Source organism: Microtus ochrogaster, chromosome 15 (assembly GCF_000317375.1).
Source record: "Microtus ochrogaster isolate Prairie Vole_2 chromosome 15, MicOch1.0, whole genome shotgun sequence".
Lineage (NCBI taxonomy): Eukaryota > Metazoa > Chordata > Mammalia > Rodentia > Cricetidae > Microtus > Microtus ochrogaster.
This window is the reverse complement of record NC_022017.1, coordinates 25,087,507-25,107,585: the sequence shown is the minus strand read 5'-3', so window position 1 is coordinate 25,107,585 and position 20,079 is coordinate 25,087,507. Positions and strand designations below refer to the sequence as shown.

General features: G+C 51.0%; 1 protein-coding gene across 2 annotated transcripts in view; it reads left to right on the top strand.

Moving 5' to 3' along the window:
* The window catches only part of Gramd4 (GRAM domain containing 4), a 78,424-nt gene that overhangs the window by 19,482 nt on the left and 38,863 nt on the right, over window positions 1-20,079 (top strand). For both annotated transcript variants that reach the window (XM_005354389.3, XM_026782663.1), the window contains exon 2: window positions 13,789-13,999. In XM_005354389.3, the coding sequence (XP_005354446.2) occupies window positions 13,789-13,999 (211 nt within the window). The remainder of the gene's footprint in view (window positions 1-13,788; window positions 14,000-20,079) is intronic.

The window sequence follows — 20,079 nt, the reverse complement described above, 5'->3', positions numbered from 1 at the left end:
ATTTGTATCAATATACAAAAATACCTTAAACAAGAGTGGAAACATATATACAGAATAGCAAAAGTAACCTTAAATTTGTATCAATATACAAAAATTCATACCAATGTAAAATATTTGAAACTAGAAGTTGCTTTTTTTTAGTTTAAAAGTAGACTCAGCAATTCACCTTTCTTCCCCTATTATTCCTATGTCCCCCCTTTTTCTTTCAGAAGATCTCTGAATCTAATCTTTGCTAGTTTCCTCCCTAAGCATGATGAATAACAATTTGCAACCAACTTCCCTAAATGATGATAAACATCTATAACCCATCACATGGCGAAAAGCACCCTCCCTACCTTTTAGGAATGTGGGCATCATGTTCTTAAAATTACTTCCTGTTGTCTGGGGGACAATGACATCTTTGGGGAACTCTGAGAAAATTGAGATCATGGTCAAGTTCTGGGAGAGCGAGCTGTTGTCTAGTTTTGGTGTGATGGGAAAATGTAGGGCTTATCTGAAGTCTGGTCTGGTGTAGTCTTAAGCTGGATGGCCATATGAAGAGTTTATCTAAGTTTTTTATTATTAATAAAACGTGGGAGTCAAATATCAGGATAAAAACCTAAATGAAGATGAAGTTGGGTTACTGAAGCCCTGGAGGTATCCCAGCTATGTCTTCTTCCCTTTCCAGCAGCCCTTATGCACAGTGACCACAGGCCAGGACAGGGAGGAGCCTTAGCCCTGACGCTTTCTCCACCCCCCTTAGTTTCCATCCTGGCACCATCTGTTTTTGCCCAAGCCACCTCCTGGCCTCCAGGCTAACACCCACCTTTCCTTGGCCTCGCCCCTTGGTGCCAGCTTCTCCCAAGCTCTGCCTATCGGTGTGTGCTCTGGACAGTGATCACACTGTGAAGTTTATACAAGGAGCCAACCGCCAGTCTTTACTCTGACTCTACGAGGTACACGAGGCAGACTAGAGGTCCTGATAGCTTAGTAACTTAGAGATGGATCAGGGCTGTTTCTGGCTGTGACTGGAAAGGAGATGGCCCTGTGATGGTTCCTGAATGGTGTTCTTGGTCTCTTCTGCCTTCCTACTCTAAAGTGAGACCCTCCTGACACTGGCTCCTCTCCTGGATTATCCTTGTGGGACCCACTTCAGCCTTCCAAGACCTAGGTGGTGGGTCAGAGGCCATTGCTGGGCTGTCCAGTGGTTGCCTGGTATCTATCTGGGAAGCCTTTGAGGCTGCTTTCCAGCCCTCCTGCCTCCCACTCCTTCCTGCTTGGGCTCCACCTTGGCCTTGGTTCCTTTACAGCCTTCAGGGGCTGAGGATATTCCAGGGCTGTGTTTATGTGGGTTGTGTTTGTGGCTACCTCTTGTACCAGAAATTACTTCAAAATATTTATTAACTTATTGAAGAATGTCCACCACAGCTCCATTACATGTCAGCATACATAACACATGTTCACTTACAAAAATGATGAGGAAAACAGTGAAGAGGGGCACCAGCATCCCTGTAGCTCTCCACAGGGTCCCCTGTCATGGGCAGGGGGAATATGGCCATGTTCACCTCTGGGGGTGTTCTGCTATGGACAGAGGTATATGAGCACCTCCGCCCCTGTTGTTCTCTTGCACCTGAACTCAGACATTAGCTTGCTAATTTAGGGTCACTGGGGCTTTCAGTCTTACAGGGACCTCCTTCCTGATGCTTTCCATGGTCTCCTGTGGTTGTGACTGTGTGTGTGCGTGCACACACACACACACACACACACACACACACACACACACACACCACTTACCGTGCCTCACACCTGGGCTCACATCTTGGCTTGGCCCCAGAGGAGTCCTAGAGCAGCAAGGCCAGATTCCATCTTCTGCCTTGTGATAACTGTGGCTTCCTTCCCCAAGTCCTCTTTCTTCATTTCTTTAAAATAGTGCATGTCATGTCTAAAGACAGAGAAGAGGAGCCAGGAACACTGCTGCTGTGGGCATCACTGAGGCACAGCCTGAGAAGTACCAAGCTGGTGCTTGTCTCCGGCAGGGTGTAGTTGGTGTTGGATTGTTGGTGGCTGGATGGAGTGATTACCTATGGCTAATTCCTGCCACCTCTACTGCCCCATGGAATCTGGTTGAGCCTCCCAGATGTACCCTGAGCTGCCTGCTGGGTTCTGTGTCCACCACCTGTGTTCCGTTTTGTTTCTTGAATCTTTTTTTTCCCCCACTTTGGTGCCTGTGCTGGAACTAGCTCTTGTAGACCAGGCTGGCCTCGAACTCAGAGTGATCTGCTTGCCTCTATCCCCTGAGTGCTGAGATTAAAGGCGTGCACCACCACCACCCAACCCTGTTTCCTGAATCTTGACCATTGCTTTCTCTCCTCTATGGGACACAGGTCACTTGGGGGAACCATTGCCTTCTTTCTTCTGTGAGTCACAGGTCAGCTGGGGAACCACTGCCATTTCTCCTCTGTGGGTCACAGGTCACTTGGGGCCCCATGCTGTGCTCGGAATGAGATGATCCTTGACAGAAGTTGCCTCTGCCATTTCCTCTCTGGTTTGTTTTGGTAAGAGGACCCTGGCCATTCCCTTCCCTGCACATCCACCAGCTGGCTCTTTCCCTCAGTGGTGTGGCCTTCTGTAGGGTGGCCCTCCTTGGCTGTCACTGGCTAACCCTCAGGCCAGGACCACTCTTCTCCTCACTGAGACCTCTCACCTTGCGCTCACCCCAGCACCAGAACTCAAGTGTGCCTAAAGCTCATGCCTATACCCCTGGCATTCTGGAAGCTACGGCAGAAGGATTGCTGCTAGTTTGAAGCTAACATGGGTACAGAGTGAATTACAGGTCAGCCTGGACTCCAGCAGGAGATCTTGACTTAAACAAGGGCAATTTAAAACAACCAACAGCACGCCTGGCCTAGCAGGCGCCCAGAAGCCCTACTAGGAGCTTGTCTGCAGTGCTTCTGAGCAGTGGCCCTCATGTCTTTTCTGGCTGGCCGGGAGCCGCCCCTGCAGTCTAGCTCTCCCTGGAACAGCGTCTTCCTGCCACCTTGCCCTCAGGCCACCAGAAGACTCTGCCTTAAAGCCAGCACCGATTGCATCATGCAGGCTTTAGCTGTGCGGGCTGTAAGTGTCAGGCATACCTGCAGGGCTTTGTAGTTGCTTTTCAGTTTTTCTCCTATTTGTGGGACTTGAGTTTTAAAGCAGAGACCACAAGTGAAGGGTGCTGAGGGGTCCCCGGCTGCCAGGCAGGTGGGAACTGTCTCCTTGCCACGTGTTGTTTTAGACATATAATGTTTGGTAGCAGTTACACTGGTAGTGCTGGGTCTGTACTTATTCAGGGCTCGGTCTGCATGGGGGTCTAAGCCCCACTGTGTCTCAGGCTGCCATGGCCTCTGGCTACAGCTGAGCCAAGCTGAGAAAAGCAGGAGGAGCTGGAGGGGAAGCTCATTTGGTGCTCACAGGTTGTTTACCTGGGAAGCTGTTTAAGGCTGGAGTTGGTTCAGTTAAGGGCTCACTGGGCTAGCTCTCAACTCTACCTGGCTTCCACCCACCTGATGCTAGCTAGCCCTTATTGATAAGTATTTTGAAAATTCCCGGTTGTGGGTTTCTCCACCAATGCAATACGTCGAGTCCAGCTGAATTAATGAACAGAGCAAAGCAACTCCCAGGTTATCTCACAAAAGATAGGAGAGAAATCACATGACAGGTCTAGAGTCTGGGTCTTTTTTTAAAAGCTTATTTATTTATTATATATGCACATGTCATAAGAAGGCTCCAGATCTTATTATAGATGGCTGAGGGCCATCATGTGGTTGCTGGGAATTGAACTCAGGACCTCTAGAAGAGCCAGTGCTCTTAACGTCTGAGCCATCTCTCCAGCCCTAGAGTCTGGGTCTTAATAGCCTGTAGGCATGATCTTGAGCATCTGTGGGGGAGGAGTCACCGCTTGGTGGGCTTTCTCAAAGGGGGCAGAGCTTGAGTCCGACTGGGGTGGAGCTTCCAGCTCAACACTTGTGTCTGGTTGTGTATGGGGAGATATGAGCAAACTTCTCTTCACCTCAGATACAGGCATAGGCGGTAGACCAAAGACATGAACTAGCGTAGTGAGCCAGTGCGTTTATTGGGGTTACTTACAGGAGCAGGGGAGACTCAAAGGCATTTGCACCATCAAAAAGCCCACCCTAGCATGGTGATGACTCAGAAAAGCTACCACGCTGGGAATTTCCTGCACAGCGCAGACAGCTTGGCCAGTTGGAAAGTCTCCACTGCCCAGAAAGTGCCGCTTCTATCACCTCCGGGAGGGGCCTTGCGAGTCTTTTAACTGTTTTTTTGTTTTTTCGAGACAGGGTTTCTCTGTGGCTTTGGAGCCTGTTCTGGAACTAGCTCTGTAGACCAGGCTGGTCTCGAACTCACAGAGATCCGCCTGCCTCTGCCTCCCGAGTGCTGGGATTAAAGGCGTGCGCCACCATTGCCCGGCTAACTTTTTGAACTGTGTAAGTTTCATTAGCTTTTGTCTCATGAACCTCCCTCCTCCTTGCAGAAGGGAGTGTTTCAAATCCTCTTCGTAACTCCCGCAGAGATGCACACTGGGAGACTGGCTAGGTCAACAAACCATTGGATCCAGTTGACTAGTCAGTGTGCCCTGGGGACATGGAGGTTGTGCAGGGGTCTGGGAACAAGGCCCGGAGTCTCTAGGTGTTTGTACTTGGTCCAATGCCCTGATGGGCCTTGCTGACTATCGGGCGTCCTACATATGCCTGCCACCATGAATAGAGGAGCCAGCTGGATCTCTGAGAAGGTGCTGCTCAATCCTGGGTAGACCGGCCTCTGACTGAACCCTCAAGTGGCTGTCCATCCTGTCCTGGTCTGGTCTGGATCTCATGCTGCCTTCTTAACTGTGAGCCTGACTGGGAGAGTAAGACACAGCCCCTGTCACCCCAGGCACTGTGACTCTTCACTCTGGCTTTCCTCCCGGTACCCATGGCTGATGCTGTTCTTTTTTTTTTTTTTTTTTTTTCGAGACAGGGTTTCTCTGTGGTTTTTTTGTTTTTGTTTTTGTTTTTGTTTTTTTTGGAGCCTGTCCTGGAACTAGCTCTTGTAGACGGCTGGTCTCGAACTCACAGAGATTCGCCTGCCTCTGCCTCCCAAGTGCTGGGATTAAAGGCGTGCACCACCACCGCCCGGCTCTGATGCTGTTCTTGTAGGCTCTTTTGCCTCAGGTCCAGCACACAGCTCAGGTGGGATGAGAGGGTGAGTGGCAGGCAGCATGTGAGTTCGTTCTGACTTCTCCTGTCTCTGTAGCCTGGGTTTATGTAAAGCACTCCTGGGCTTTGCTCCCTTCCTTCAGGACGTGTGTTCCTCAGGCCTTCGAAACTGGAACCCTAGTGCCGGTTGCAGGGCTGAGGTTCTTGCTGGCCTGCCCAACCATTTAGTGGCTCAGTAACTCCTAGGACCATTGTGAGGGTGTCTTACTCTTCATAGATACATTGGTCTGGGACAGAAGGTGTATATAGCTACCTGCATCCCCCCGGTATTGTAAATGTTTGTCGACACACATGCAGCCATGCCTCGGCACTGTGACAGGTAATTGGGCAGGGGCTAGATGGCCCCCATCCCACCTGGCACTGGGCTTTGCACAGCACCATCTGTGGAGCCCTGTGAGTGCAGAGAGCTGCACACTCTCACATCAAGGGTGCTGCTAGAGTCTGCTTTCTGGAATGTGGGCCGGGGAAGGGAGGCAGGCTGTATCTAGGAACTGTAGAAGGTGTCTCCTCCAGATGTCTCCTTGGTTCCATCCTCCCTGTTCCTGGTTGCTTGGAGGATGACTGGAATCGGTAAAAGAATGCTTTGCTAGTGAGGAATTCTTGCATAGGTTTCCTGTCACCGAGTGTTGTCACTTACGTAATAGGGGTTTTTGCTTAATTACCTGCTGAAATGCAGGTTTTCCTGTGAGCTGTGTTTTCTTAAATGAGCCCATGTGTGGCTGCTCTGTTAGGTTCCCACTGAGTTGTCTCAAAGGCCCAGGGATCTGTGGTGGATGTGTCAGTGGAGGGCTATACTGGGAAGAATGTCTGGGCTTGGAGCTCTGGAGTGTGTTGGGATCAACTTATACTGCTGCTGAAGGACCTCTTACCCTGCCTGCCTTCTCCTCAAGCCTCAGTTTCCCCATCTATCAGTTGGATTAGCAGTAGCAACCTTTAATGTGGCGACCAGGAGACTAAAGGAGATCCAATGTATGCGGGGGGAGTTGGATAGTTGGGGAGCTTGTTCTTGTCAACTGAGAATGGGGCCAGCGGGTGAGATGCTGGCCCTCAGGCAAGGGGGCAGACATCCTGGAGTCACTGTACTTATCAGCGACATCCCGACTGTAGCTGCTTTGCTGAAGTTGCAAAGAGGGTTGTGTTCTCTGAAAACTGGAGGAAAGCTCCCTGCTTGGAGTCAGACCCCTTGGTTTTGGGAACTATGGAGGCCTGGGGGAGGTGAGAACAGTGCTGGGATTTCTAAACATGCCATCGTCCCCACCGCCTGGCTCAGCCACAGGATTTCTGTCTGGGCTCTGTGCAGTGAGTGTGGAGTGTTTAATTTGGGGCTCACAGTTTTCAGAGGGTTAGCCATGACCATCATGGCTGGGACCACGGCAGCAAGCAGGCAGGATGGCATTGAAGCAGTAGCTGAGGGCTTACACCTTGATCCACAGGCAGAGAGCACTAACTGGGAATGGTGTACGGTTTGGTTTTTTTGTTATTATTTAATTTTTATTTTTTTAAGACAGGGTCTCACTATGTAACTCTCTCTGGCTGTCCTAGAATTCACTGTGTAAATGAAACTGGCCTCGAATTCACAGAGATCCCAAGTGCTGGGTTAAAAGGCATGCACATCACGCCCATATGGTTTGGGCATTTGAGATCTCAAAGCCTGCCCATGTTACACCTTCTCCAACAAGGCCAGCTTAACATTCAGGTCCCCAAGTCAGGTGCATTTGGGCTCCCCTCAGTTGCACAGCTTACCGGACCATGGGATGAATCTAGAGTGCAGGAGGTGGCTCCCAGATGCACCTTGAGCCTGGGCGGACCTGAAGCCCATAAGGTATGAGGCAACATCCCAAACCTGGTGCTGGAATGACAGTGGCCAGGAGCAGATGGTGGTGTATGGATAGGATCTTGGGTAATACCCTAGAGGGGCCCTGGTTTCAGGGATGCATGTTGGTTTAGGGAAATGTGCTGGTTGGTAGCTTTGTGTGCATGTTGGGGTTCTTGTGTCTGTCGTTGTCAGGGCAGCCAACAAGCCATAGGTAGGGTTGGGATGTGGATTAGAACCTGTCTTGCCTATTGATCCTTGACCCCATTTACCATGCAAAGTCTCAGAACCCTCTGTTGCTCCACCCTCTCCCTTCCAGTTACTTCATGACATTTTCTTGGAGAGAAATATTACTTGCCTCATATAGGCCACCAGTGACAAAACAGAACAGTTCTGCCAAAGTCCAACCTGGTGAGCCAATGAGTTTATTGGGCTTACTTAAGCATATGGGAGAAGGGTTACTGCCTACAAGAGTGTGGGTGACCTCGAAACAGCTACGCCACCCAAAAGTCCCTGTGAGCTGGAAGCTTGAACACAAGCAGAATCATTATGTACTTGGCCTTGTTTGCTTTATGTGCATGAGTGTTTGCCTGCATGTATGTCGGTCTATGTACCGTGTTCATGCCGTGCCTCTAGAAACCAGAAGAGGGTGCTGGATCCTCTAGGGGCTGGAGTTTACAGATGGTTGTGAGCTGCCACGTGGGTGCTGGGAATTGAGTCCAGAATAGATGAGTTTCTCCGTAAAAGGAGTCTCCCTTTCAATTAGGCTTTGTTACTGTATAAGCTTACTCTCACATCCCAAGACCGAAGGACCACCTGCAGCTTGGGCTGAATTACTTGTAGCTAGGGGAGGAGGGAGTTGCTGGAATCTGAGGTGAGGCTCTAGGGACCCTCTCCACCCTCTTCTGTGAGGGAAGATTGTAGTGATGAGGAGAGCAGGTCTGCTTTTTGTCCTGCCTGGCTCCCACATGGTTAGCTTTACACCCAAAATAACAACACACAAATTGTATTCATTTAAACACTGCCTGGCCCATTAGTTCTAGCCTCTTCTTGGCTAACTCTCATACCTTGCTTTAACCCATATCTTAGTAATCTGTGTATCACCATGGGGTTGTGGCTTACCGGGAAGATTCTAACCCACGTCCATCTCGGGCTGGAGCTTCACGGCGATTGCCTCACTGCCTTCTACCCAGCATCCTGTTCTGTTTACTCCGCCTACCTAATTTTCTGTCCTACCAAAGAGCCAAGGCAGTTTCTTTATTTAGCCAATGAAATCAACACAAAACAGAAGACTCACCTACATCAGAAGATCTTTGCAAGGCATCTCAGATACTCTGCTGATGACGGTAATGGTAATGGCTGTTATGCTGAGGGGCCAGTGTTTTACACGGCTGACTGATGTGATTGCCTGACCATGGGAAGTCTAACCCCCTTCATGTTCTCGAGGCTTAGGGGCCACCTTCCCAAGAAGAAAGAGCTTTGGCTGAGGGCCAGGTGGCTCAGTGTTGCTCTGCAGCTGGCGGCCCCTGGGATTGTTACGCAGGAGCAAGGGTTGGCGTCCAATGGGAAAGAGGATGTGGTTTATCCCAGGATCTGTGGGAGTTCTACCAGATAAGGAGGGCTGAAGAGTGTGGCAGGGCCTCAGCTTGTGGGCCATGGGTTATAGATCTGTGTATCCAAACTCAGACTCTGAATTCAGAGCGGAGCTTCGGCTGGAGGAAGGTGAGCCAGAGCTGCTCTCAGGCCAAGTGCTGAGACTGGCAGCTGCTTTTATTTTCTTAGTCCCGGGCTTGGAAAGGGAAATAAAGCCCTTTGTGGTTCCCAAGTCCGGGGTTCTCAGACACTGCCTCCTTTGTGCGTCTGGAAGCCATTCAGGGCTTGCCAGTGCAGTGTGTGGTAACACTCCAGGGCTCACTTGCGGGTCTGGGCAGCTGGCAGCGTGCCACCCGAGCTGGAGGAGCCTAGAGAGCACCCACTGTCCTTCCCTGCTAGGGCCTGCAGATCCTAGACCAGCCAAACCTTTGGTGCCAAGCCTAGCTCTCAGGCTGGCAACTACATGCGTCCTTGAAACATGCCCCCGAATAGTTGTAGCTGGGGGTGTGTTTAAACACGCCTCCTTCCAGATAGAATGCAGGAATGGCCCAGCTGATGGCGTGGCAGAGTGCACTCTGAGTGTGTGTCACTTCCTTGAGGGAGTCTGTGACTTATGGGAGGGCATTGAGCTCCTGGTGGCATCTGCTCATTTGAGGCTGCCTTGATCTTGACAGAAAAGCACACGCCCCTCCAGGTCAGTCAGTCAAGGCATAGTCTGGTGCAGCCTTGGGAGGAGTCCGAGGAGGGATGGAGAGGCCACCTGAGAACCTAATGACACCAAAGGAGCCAACAAAGGAAGTGTCCCATCTCAGGAAGTGCGACTGCACTGCACAGAATTTGACAGGACGGAGGGAACAGGTTTGAGGGAGCTGGCTGCAAGGAGGGCTGGGGTGCACATGGGGGATGTGGGGTACGCGTGGGGGATGTGGATTCATGAGAGGATCCTGCTGTAGGGAGAATAGCTAGGCTATAGGCCAAAGAGTCACCTCCTTCCATGACCTAGGGGTGGTGGTCAGTTGAACACAGTGAGGTTCAGAGGGGCCTGTGGAGGATACATGGCAGCTGGAATCAGGGTAGCAGGGGAGACTTGAGCACAATGTTGGCTTGGTGGGCAATGCTTCTGCCCGTTGCATCAACACCCAGCCTTGGAGGGTGGGCAGCCCCAGGCAGTCTTGGTCCAGGCTTCCTCCTTTGTAATCCAGGTGATGTGTGTAGTTGAACAGTGGCCTGCAAATTCATGTCATCTGGAAACAGGGCCTTTGCAGCTGGCGTTGAGGTGTGGTCACCCTGGGGCGGTGTTCCAGCTAGCAGGGGATGCCAGTGTGGGGGTGGCAGATGTCCCTGGGAAGGTCAGAAGGGACCTGTCTCTGGTGACTTGAGTTTTGGTCCTTTGCCGCTGAAGCCTGAAGAGTTCATCTTTTTGAGGGAACTAAGGGATATCAAAAGGGGAGCCAAGGGGCTGGGAAGAGGCCCTCCGATTCTCCTTACTTGGGGAGAGTCTGCACATCCTGGTTCTCCCTTCAGTACCTGTGTGAACAGCTCAGCAGGACCCCAGGTGTGGAGCTGAGCAGGTGGCTGGGAGCCTGAGCTCCCATGGGTAGCCAGCCTGCCGTGCCTTCTTTTGGGTGGTGGCAGGCTGGATGGGCACCTTTGTCTCCTTTCCTCATTTGCTTGCTGCAGCTTAGTAGAGAAGTTGACCCTAGTTCCAAGGAACTCCGGAGTCTCAGTCTGGGGAACCCTCTTGAGGGAGCCCTCATGGAGCCAAGAACTCCATGTAAAAGCATGCTTCCTGCCTTCTTCAGCCTCTAGGTAGCCTGTGTCCACCCAGGTGCGTACCCTCCTGCATCCATGGGAGTCTCTCCCCCACCTCCCTTCTCTGCAGCCTCTAGCAGCAGAAACAGGGCTGGGCATTCCCAGAGCAAAAGGAGGTCAGTGCCAGGTTGCTGACCTTATACTTTGCTTTGCTCTCTATCTTCCTTTCTTCTTTTTCGCTTTCTTTTTATTTGTGTGTGCACCCATATGCTTGTTGTGTACCCATGCATGTGCAGAAGCCAGGGGAGGACATCAGATGTCCTCTGTCACACTCTACCTTAGTTCCTTGAGACAAGGTCTTGTCATTAATGCTAGAGTTAGGTTGGCAACCAGCAAGCCCCAGTGTGCCTCCTGCCACCAGTCCCTGCAGCACCAGGGTTATAGGTGTGCACGTGGCTGGGCTTGTCTTTTTACACGGGTGCTGGGAATTAGAACTCGGGTCCTCATGCTTGTTAGCAAGCCCACTAACACACTGGGATTCTCTCCCCAGCCCCTGATCTTAGTTTTCTCAATTAAAGCCATAGGCACCAAAATTCCTGGAAGTGGGCTGGGGTGCTGGTGTTCATTGAGGGAAGGTGGTTGGAGTTTTACAAGGCAAAGCCTCCTAGGATGGATAGATATAGTTCATGTCCCCAAATGCACCCTTAAAAGTACTTAGTGTGGTGTGTGCATCTTACCATAGTAAATAAACCGCTGGAGCAAAGACATTGGAAGGCACCGTGGGGCATTGGAGAGAGACTCGCTGAAGTCACTCAGAGCCAGCACCCTGGTGAAGTGTGTGTCTTCCCATACCTGTTTGCACAGTGTGACCACGGGGCTGTGGCTCTTTGGAACTGGTGTCCTGTATGAGGCCACAGTAGATGCCATCTGCTCGGAGCACGGCTGGTAGTGAGCGAGGGTGATACACAGGGAGGCTTTCCACACACAAGGTGTGCTCGCTCCGTTGCATTTGTGGTGGAATCAGATCCCACAAGGAGAACCACTGACTTTGCGGACTTCTGTGTCCTAAGATCCCGAATCACCTGCGGTATTAGTGTGTGTTGGTTTCCTGTTTGGTAACTCAGCCAGTTTCTGTGTGAGCTAGGAAGTGGTCCCCCACTCCACCCCAGTTTAGTCACGCGGCCCTGGCAAATGTGAATCTCTCACTCAGGTCGGCTTTCTGCGATCCCTATTGCAGTGTGGATGCTTTTACTTTTAAATGTTTGGGCTTTTTATGAGTTTGTTTTTTACAGTTGTCTAGCGGCAGTCTATGCTTTTTTACTTTGTAAATTTATTTTACAGTCTCTTTAAAAACATTTTTTAGACTTATTTATTTTATATTTTGTGTAAGAGTGTTTTGTCTGCATGTGTGTGTGTGCACCATGTGCATGCCTGGTGTCTGCACAGGTCAGAAGAAAGTACCTGATCCCTTGAAAATGGAGTTCCAGATGGTTGTGAGCCACCATGTGTGTGCTGGAAACTGGTCCCCTAGAAGAGCCGCCGGTGCTCTTAACTCTGCTGAGCCATCTGTCCAGCCCCTCCTCTCCATCCCTCAGTGTAGACCATTATCTCCTCTCTGGTAGCTTGCTGTATATGTTTTTGAGTTTAATGTCCCTTTGGTCCCCCCTGAAATTCATAGTTCCAGTATATGATATGTTTCCATGTGGCTGGCGTGTGCTCCCATCCTGAGTGACTGCTTGTCCCACCCACCACACTGTCTACAGCTGGGTATAGGTTAGATTCCATTCCCCCGGGGGTCTGTTCGCACTCAGAGACCCTCAGGCCCTCTGGCGTTCTGCAGTTCAGAGCAGAACAAATTCTTTTTCTTTCCTTCTCCTCCCACCCCAGGATCTCATGTAGTCCAGATTGGCCTCAAACTTGCTGTGTAGCAGAGCATGACTTTGAGTTCCTGATCCTCCTGCCTCCGTCTCCCAAATGCCAGGATGACAGGCAGGTATCGCCACAGTGCTGGGGATTGAACCCACGGTTCCATCCATGCTAGGCAAGCGTTCTGACAACTGAGCTATTTCTCCCCGATCTCTGGGGCAATGTCTGATCCATTCTAACTGAGGTCTTACAGGTTCCTCCATTAGTGAGTCTAGCTGTAGGCTAAGGAGAGCAGGAGCCTTGGAGGCAGGCAGGCTTGTCTGTTGCAAGTCTGTGTCCACCGAGGGCTTCCGTGCTGCTGCCCCAAACAGGAAGCTCTTCCCGCCTTGCTGCACTGAGTCCACCCAGTTCACTCCCCCGGTTTTCCTTGCGTGAAAACAATCCTGTGGTTGACTGGGCCTAGGCCCAGGCCTGGGGTCAGGCCCTCAGCATGTGTCATCTTGAATTCCCAGAATACTTTGGCCTGGTCAGGATTATTTCTGTTTCAGAGACAAATGTCTCTGCTCAGAAAGGAGGTGAGGGTGGAGCAGGTTGGAGCCCAGGCATTTCACTGTGCTGCACCCTGGGGCCCCAGGTCTCTTGAAGATGCCAGGGTGGGGTCTGTGGATCCTGACCTGTAGCCCTAGACCTTGGAGCTGTATGACTGGAACTGGGCCCTCCCTTGCCTGTCAGCCCTGCTATCCGTGCTATCTGGGAATGAAGCCAGCTGGACACTGGGAAAAAAACAGCCCTTCCCCCTACCTCCTGGGGATTTTGAGGGTTGCTATGGCTCTCCTGTTCCAGTTAGGATAGAGGGGCGGAGAGCAGGCCTCCGGGGGTGTCCATCATTTGGTACACATTGTCTGTTAATTTAATGAGCTTTGTATGCGGCACACAGCGTGTAACGTGACATGGTACCAGGCCTTTGCCTAACTTCTAAGTCCATTTCTAGGAGGGGCTTTGTTGTGGAAGCTGAGTCTCCAAGACCAAGCCAGTATTTGATGGTGAGGGGGGAAAGTTGAAAAGACAAAAGAATGGATGGATTCTGTCCCTGCCCATTTTTCTGCAGGGTGTCTTCAGAGGCAGAGGTGTTGCTCCAGCCCATCCTTGGTGCTGTCCCAGGCAGTAGTATGTAACCAGTTTCCGATCTTAACTCTTAGCATTTTGGAGAGTGGTCAACCTTTTCATTCCCAGCTCTATTTGTCCCTATACCCTTAAGCCTGTCACTGTGGTGACCCAGACTAGACCCTCCCTGTGGCCAGGAGGGCTCCCCCTGACAGCCTGGGCTTTCTTCTGCTGTTAGGACTTTGCACAGGAAGAACCTCAGCAGCTGGTCATGTCATCTGTGATTGGGTAGTGACTGGTCTGGTGATATGTGCCCATTCATTGTAGAGCTGGGTGCTTCCTGTCAGCCTCAATATAGAGCTGGAACCAAACATGGCAGGGGCAACAGGCAGCGGGCAGCCACTGACGTGCTCCATTCTCTTGCAGGGAACCCTCCCGTCATGTCCAGGTGAGGCCAAGGAGTGCCGTGCTGAACATGCTCAGGAGGCTGGATAGGATCAGGTTCAGAGGCCACAAGAGAGAGGACTTCCTTGACCTAGCCGAGTCTCCAAATGCCTCGGACACCGAGTGTGGAGACGAGATCCCTCTGAAGACACCACGGCCCTCACCCCGGGACAGTGAGGAGCTCAGGGACCCTGTGAGTATGTGCAAGTCCCCGAGTCTTGCATCCCTTGATGTGGACAGCAAGGACAGCATGCCCAGTTCATAGGTGGCCAAGCGAAGATTCATGCCTGACCAGGCAGTTTAAACATACACAGAGGCCCAATCCTCTGTCCCCTGTTGCCTGTTTCCTTCAACATGCAGCGTCAACTGGAACAGGTCCTTATCTTGGTGGGATTTCTGTATCAAGTTTTGTCTAGACACTGCATTGCTTTGTCTTGTTTGTTGGTTTTTCTGGGTGTTGGCGAAGCTTCTCACATAAACACAATGTTGTAGCCTGGCTTGACCCCTTCAGGAACATTGGTGTGGGGATGGGGCAGGGTGAGACTGATCTAGAAGCTGCTGGCACCCTGCTTGTCTGTCCATGCCAGGATGTGTGTCACTGACCCAGCCACTGGCTGAGCCCTCATTAGCCCACACAGTGGCCAGTGGCAAGGAGCCTTTTGTCCAGGCATCAGGTATCACTGGAGAGCCTTAGCCAGGGCGAAGCTTTGGTGTGAACAAACCAAGGGCCCCTGCCTTCCTGAGCTTGTATTTTATGGGTGTCGGGCGGGGGAGTGAGAGTCTAGCCTTGCAGTCTTTCCTCTGGACAGGTCTCTTCAGTCTCAGATTGGCTGTGGTGTGCACATTGACTCAGCCCCCTCCCTACTACCCCAGAATCCTTGAATGTACTTGATGACCATTGGTTTTCCCTCTCAGCCCTGAGCCTGGTACTCTTTCCAGATGTGGCTGCGATCAGCGGCCTTCCCCTAGCTCCTATATTATTAATGCTTCATAATAGGATGGTGACTGTGTACTGCTCCTGGCAAGATTAATAATTTACTAGTGCTGCCTCCTAAGAGCCTGGCTGTGTGCCCTATGCTGCCTGGCCAGGTGGGTGGGGTCATTTGCCTTCCTATTTAACCTCCTGGTGTATTAGACGGGTCCTGTTCCCTGTTCTCAGAGTTCAAAGGCCATAGCTAGTCCTGCAGCTTTTGGTTAGGGGAGGGCTGTGCATCTAGCTTGCAAAAAGCCATGCGCCTTTTGCAGGTGACATACAGAGCAATAGAGGACAGAAATCTATATCTTGTCCAGTGCTGGTATGGAGTTGTGCAAGTTACAAGTCTGGGTGAGATGAAAGTCTTTGGGCTGAGCATCTCAAGGATGCTCAAGAATTGCCCTGCACCTACACACGTGTGCACACAAATTCACAAGCATGCATACACATGTATACACACATACATACGCAGAAATATACACACGCACACATATAAGCACATGTACATATGTACATACATATACACACTCACATGTACACACATGCATGCATACCTGAGTGCCTCCACATACACACACACACACACACACACACACACACACACACTATACAAGATTCATGGTTCAGTGGCCAAAGGAACCAGTTAAGAGGCTGTTCTGGCTGTCACTCTGTGTGTCTAACCAGGACTGTGTAGTAGACTGTAGTAGTAGGACTGGACCTGGGTTCACCTACTGAGCGTGTGCATGAGGTGTTGTGGAGAGAAGAGGGTAGTATGTGGAGAGCCACCCCATGTCACAGGCTCACTTGGCCACTTAGCAGCTACAGGGGCTAGCTAGACTGCAGTTAGAGTTTCCTGTTATGCAGACCACAGGTGTTCTAACACTATGTGGCCTACCTGTGATGTCTGGCCATCCCTGGACCTCCTGCTGGTGACATAGCTAGGCATGGGGCTAACAGAGATTCTGAGGCCTTAGCAAGCCCATGGCTACATGCTATGTGACCCTCATGGCACACATAGGCTTGAAGGTAGTTAGGTAGGGAGTGGCACATTCTTTTAGGCCAGGTTTTAGTGGCAACTTTGGGCAACATTGGTTTATATTGGGATACCTGGTGAGTGGACAGGGCATATTTCCGTATCCTTCCTTGCTTATCACAGGGGAAAGGTTCCTGGTGTGTGCTAGTCTCCAGGGGTACCATGGTGGTTGAGTTGACCTTAGGCAGAAGCGAGCTGGCTCAGAAGGCGCAGGTTCTGTGCTGACTAGCGAAACGGGAGGAGAGATTGCAGGATTTGGGGGTCTTAACTAGAGATAACACCTGGATTTAGGGGCTACTGGGAGGGACAGTGCCGAAGCTAGTTATTTTAGGGTAACTAGCTTGGAAGTATAGTTTGGAGAATGTGGGCTCCTAAGGGAGGCAGAAGAACAAGAAGGGACATGCCAGGGCACTGTGCTAGTTGGATGGGCCATCTTTGATGTGTAGGAAACTCCCTGTGCGACAGGAAGGTCCCTGGAGAGGTGTTGATTTGGGAGGTAGGCTTGGCATCCTGGCTGCAGCTGAGAGCAGCTACTGCAGAGGTCTTGGCAAGGTCAGACCTGGAACCTAGGCTCTTGTGCCTTCCAGGATTAGGGAGCCCTGTGGGGAAACTGCTCCAGGGACCTCCCTGCATGGGGTCAGCCCTAGCTCAGGGCATTGTGCAGAGTGCCGGCTCACTGGTTGTAGAGGGACCAGGTGATGCTATTTGGCCGTCACCCACCACTCAGCAACCACAGTTTAAAAAAGGGACGTGTTGGTGTTTGTTCTGGGCATGCTTTGAGGCTTAAGTGAGCTTGGTAACTAGTTGGATCATTGTTGCCATGCAGGTAGGCGTTAGAACCCATAAACAAGTGGCTCAGAGGCTCCTCCCAGGCCAGGTTCTTTTTAGGGCCTTGGTCTTATAATAAGTTCTCTCCAGGGACTCCAGGTCAGAGTGCAGTGGTAAATAGTCTTCCACGCCTGTGTTACTCCTTCTTGGGGGTGCAATAACCCTTTGCCTTCTATAGCCTCCTGGAGAGATTGGGAGCCCAGGCAGCAGCACAGAGGCCTCACTGGTTGGTTGATTTGATGCCCTCATAGGAGCACCCTTGCAGCTTTATGGGGGCCATTGTATGAGTTTGAGTCAACAGTCTCTAGTGTACACTTTATACTGTGCAGCCCAAGAGGGGCTATGTGTGCTTTAATGGTCACTGGTAGATTTCCCAGCCTCAGTTCTGCCTACTGCCAGTCTGCTACATCTCTGTTACTTGGCATATGTAAAAAATTATCTGAGCGGTGGTGGTGGTGCACGTCTTTAATCCCAGCACTCGGGAGGCAGAGGGAGGTGAATCTCTGTGAGTTCGAGGCCAGCCTGGTCTACAAGAGCTAGTTCCAGGACACGCTCTAAAGCTACAGAGAAACTCTGTCTCGAAAAAAAAAAAAATTCCCCCCGGGCAAGGTGGTTTATGTTTTTATTCCCAGAACATGGGGAGGTAGAGGCAGACAGATCTCCATGACTTCAAGAACTGTCTGTATACATCTGTCTGCCTATCTGTCCGTCCGTCCGTCAGTCAGTGCGACCGTCCGTCCATTCTTATCCATCCATCCATCCATCTATCTATCTATCTATCTATCTATCTATCTATCATCTGTGTGTGTTCTTGTGCTTGTCATGGTGTGTGTATAGAGATCAGAGTACAGTTTGTGGGAGTTGATTCTTCTACCACAGGATTCAAACTCAGACTTGGCTGCAGGTGCCTTTACCTAATGAGCTGTTTCACTGGCCGGGTGTTTCCTATTCTGTACATTTTCCTGTAAAATGTCTGGCACAGTGTGTGGCCATTGGTATCTGGCTTTCTTGCCTTTTTGTGGCTGAATTGGGTCCTGTGGTTTGCTCTGGGAGTATAGCTCAGTGATGGAGTGGTTGCCTAGCATGCGCAAGAGCCTGAATTCAGTCCCAAGTGTATCTATATGCATAATCTTCTGGAGTGGTGGCATGTATCTAATTCCAGCACTTGGGAAACCAAAGCAGGAAGATTACCATAAGGCCAGCCCAGGTCATATGGCAAGTACTGGGCCAGCTGTAGCTACATAACAAGACTCTGTCTCAAAAACAAAACAAAATAACAATAACAAACCCCTAAAATAAATCAAACAAGCTCAGGGTTTGGATGGACCATGCTTGCTTATCCATGCACACACTGGTAGACATTAGGTTTGTTTCCACTTTGGCGCTCTGGCAAACAACAGAACACCTGGAAATATAGTTTCTCACAAACATCTGTTTGCATCAGGAGTTGCTGGGTCTTGTGGAGGCCCTGTGCTTCTGAGGGACTGCTGTACTGTTTTTCCCAGGTGACAGGGCCATTTTCCATTCCTGTGGGGGGGGGTCTGTGGATTCCCCTGGTTGAGGTGGCCCAGATGCCCCATTCACCCTCACCTGCGCTCCACTCTGCGGGATGTTGAGCTGCCTCACTTAGCAGGCATTCAAGCTCCCACTGTGGAATCTGCTTCTAGTGACTTCCCCACTGAGGGACACTGGTGCCATCCAGTTTGCAGTATTGCTTGGTCTGTGAGTCACATGTCCACATAGGCCACATCCCACTCCTGTGAAAAGTGACGGGGCCTCCAATGGCTGCTGAGAGCTGCCCTCCTCCAGGCAGTACAGTTCATCCCTATGACTGGTGGAAAGGCCTGTGCTCCCTCACCCCCACCTTGGGTTCCCTCCAATTCCCGTGTCGGGTTAATTCAGGCAAAAATGACACCTCAGCTTGCCTGGCTTTTTATCATGAGAGAGATGATCATCTTTATACTCACTTTTTTTTTTTTTTTTAGCATGTTTAGCACTGTGGTATATTTCCTTCTATACTTTAAAAGTTTTTTTTGTGTGTCAACAAAACTGATATCGAACTCACAGAGATCCGCCTGCCTCTGCCTCCCGAGTGCTGGGATTAAAGGCGTGCGCCACCATCGCCCGGCTATACTCACTTTATTATGTAAATTTACAATGGTTTTATCACGGCCCTGGTTCATGTCCAGGCCCCTGGTTTCCAGGTCACAGTTACTCCTCCTGAGTCTAAGAAAGGGACAGCTAGGGAACCATGATGCCTACAGGAGGATTCAGCTCAGAACTTCGGCACAGTGCCCTGGAGGCTTGTCATCTCTGTTGGAGACCTTGGTCACTTGGCCAGGCCCCTTAGGCCTAGCTTCACTGCTGCTGGGGTCAGGGGACTCTCCTGAGCTGTGGCCTCTTCTGCATGGAGGCCACTAGAACTCACAAGCTGAATGGAAACCCTGAGAGCTGGGTGTCGGGATACCCATTCAGGGATGTAAATGGGTGCATTCAAGTGGAACTTGCCATCTAGAGATGAACTGGCTGCTTTTGGCAGGAGATTGCTGAGCTCATCAGGTTGACCATTCTGTCCCTGCCCCCTCTGCCTTCTTTGCCAGCCTCCGCACCTGCTGCCTGCCTGTTGTGTGGCCATCCTGCTCCCTTCCAGGTTGGGAGGCCCTGGTTCCTCTCAAGCTTCCCTTCTTGCTCTCATCACTTGGGGTTCACCCTTCCTAGCCTGGCATGCTGGAAATAGAGTGGCATCATTGAGTCTGGTTTCCTGGGCTTTGAAAGATGGTATTGCCTGTACATTCCGTAGCTGGGACAGCCAGGGATCCGGAGTTGGCTCTGCTGCTAGAGGGCTGGCACATACAGTCAGGATGCCTGTGCTGAGTAGTGCTTGCTTCTTGTTCATGGGGTCTTCTCTGCTATGTAACTCATAACAATTACCTAACAGTTGGGTATCTTCTGGGCAGGGCCTCATTTATCCTGCATGGGCTGTGCCCATACCTATGGCCTGGCTTCCCTAGGACCCCTGCTGCAGGGCCCCTTGACAAATGTGGCAGCAGACAGGCCTGCCAAGCCCAACACAGTACCCCCGCTGTAAGCCTGCTGGTGCTGTGAGCAGAGCTAGTGAAACATTTAACAGTTTCCTTGTAGGCGAGATCAGACCGCAGTCAGAACATGGGGCATTTCTTAGCGATGAAGGGAGAACAAGGCTGCAGAGTTCCTGGGCTGCTGGATCCCATTTCAATTCAGCATTGATGACCTCCTTCCTAAGATAGGACTTGTCTTAACATGCTGGGGGCAGGGAGGCTAGGCGTGACTCAGACACACAGAGAACGAGGAGAACTTAAGAGAAGGTGCATAGACAAGAGGGCCGGAAAAGAGATGGAGACAAGGAAATCAGGGTGCACATGCTAGCACCAGCCCTGGTAGAAAAGAGATGGAGACAAGG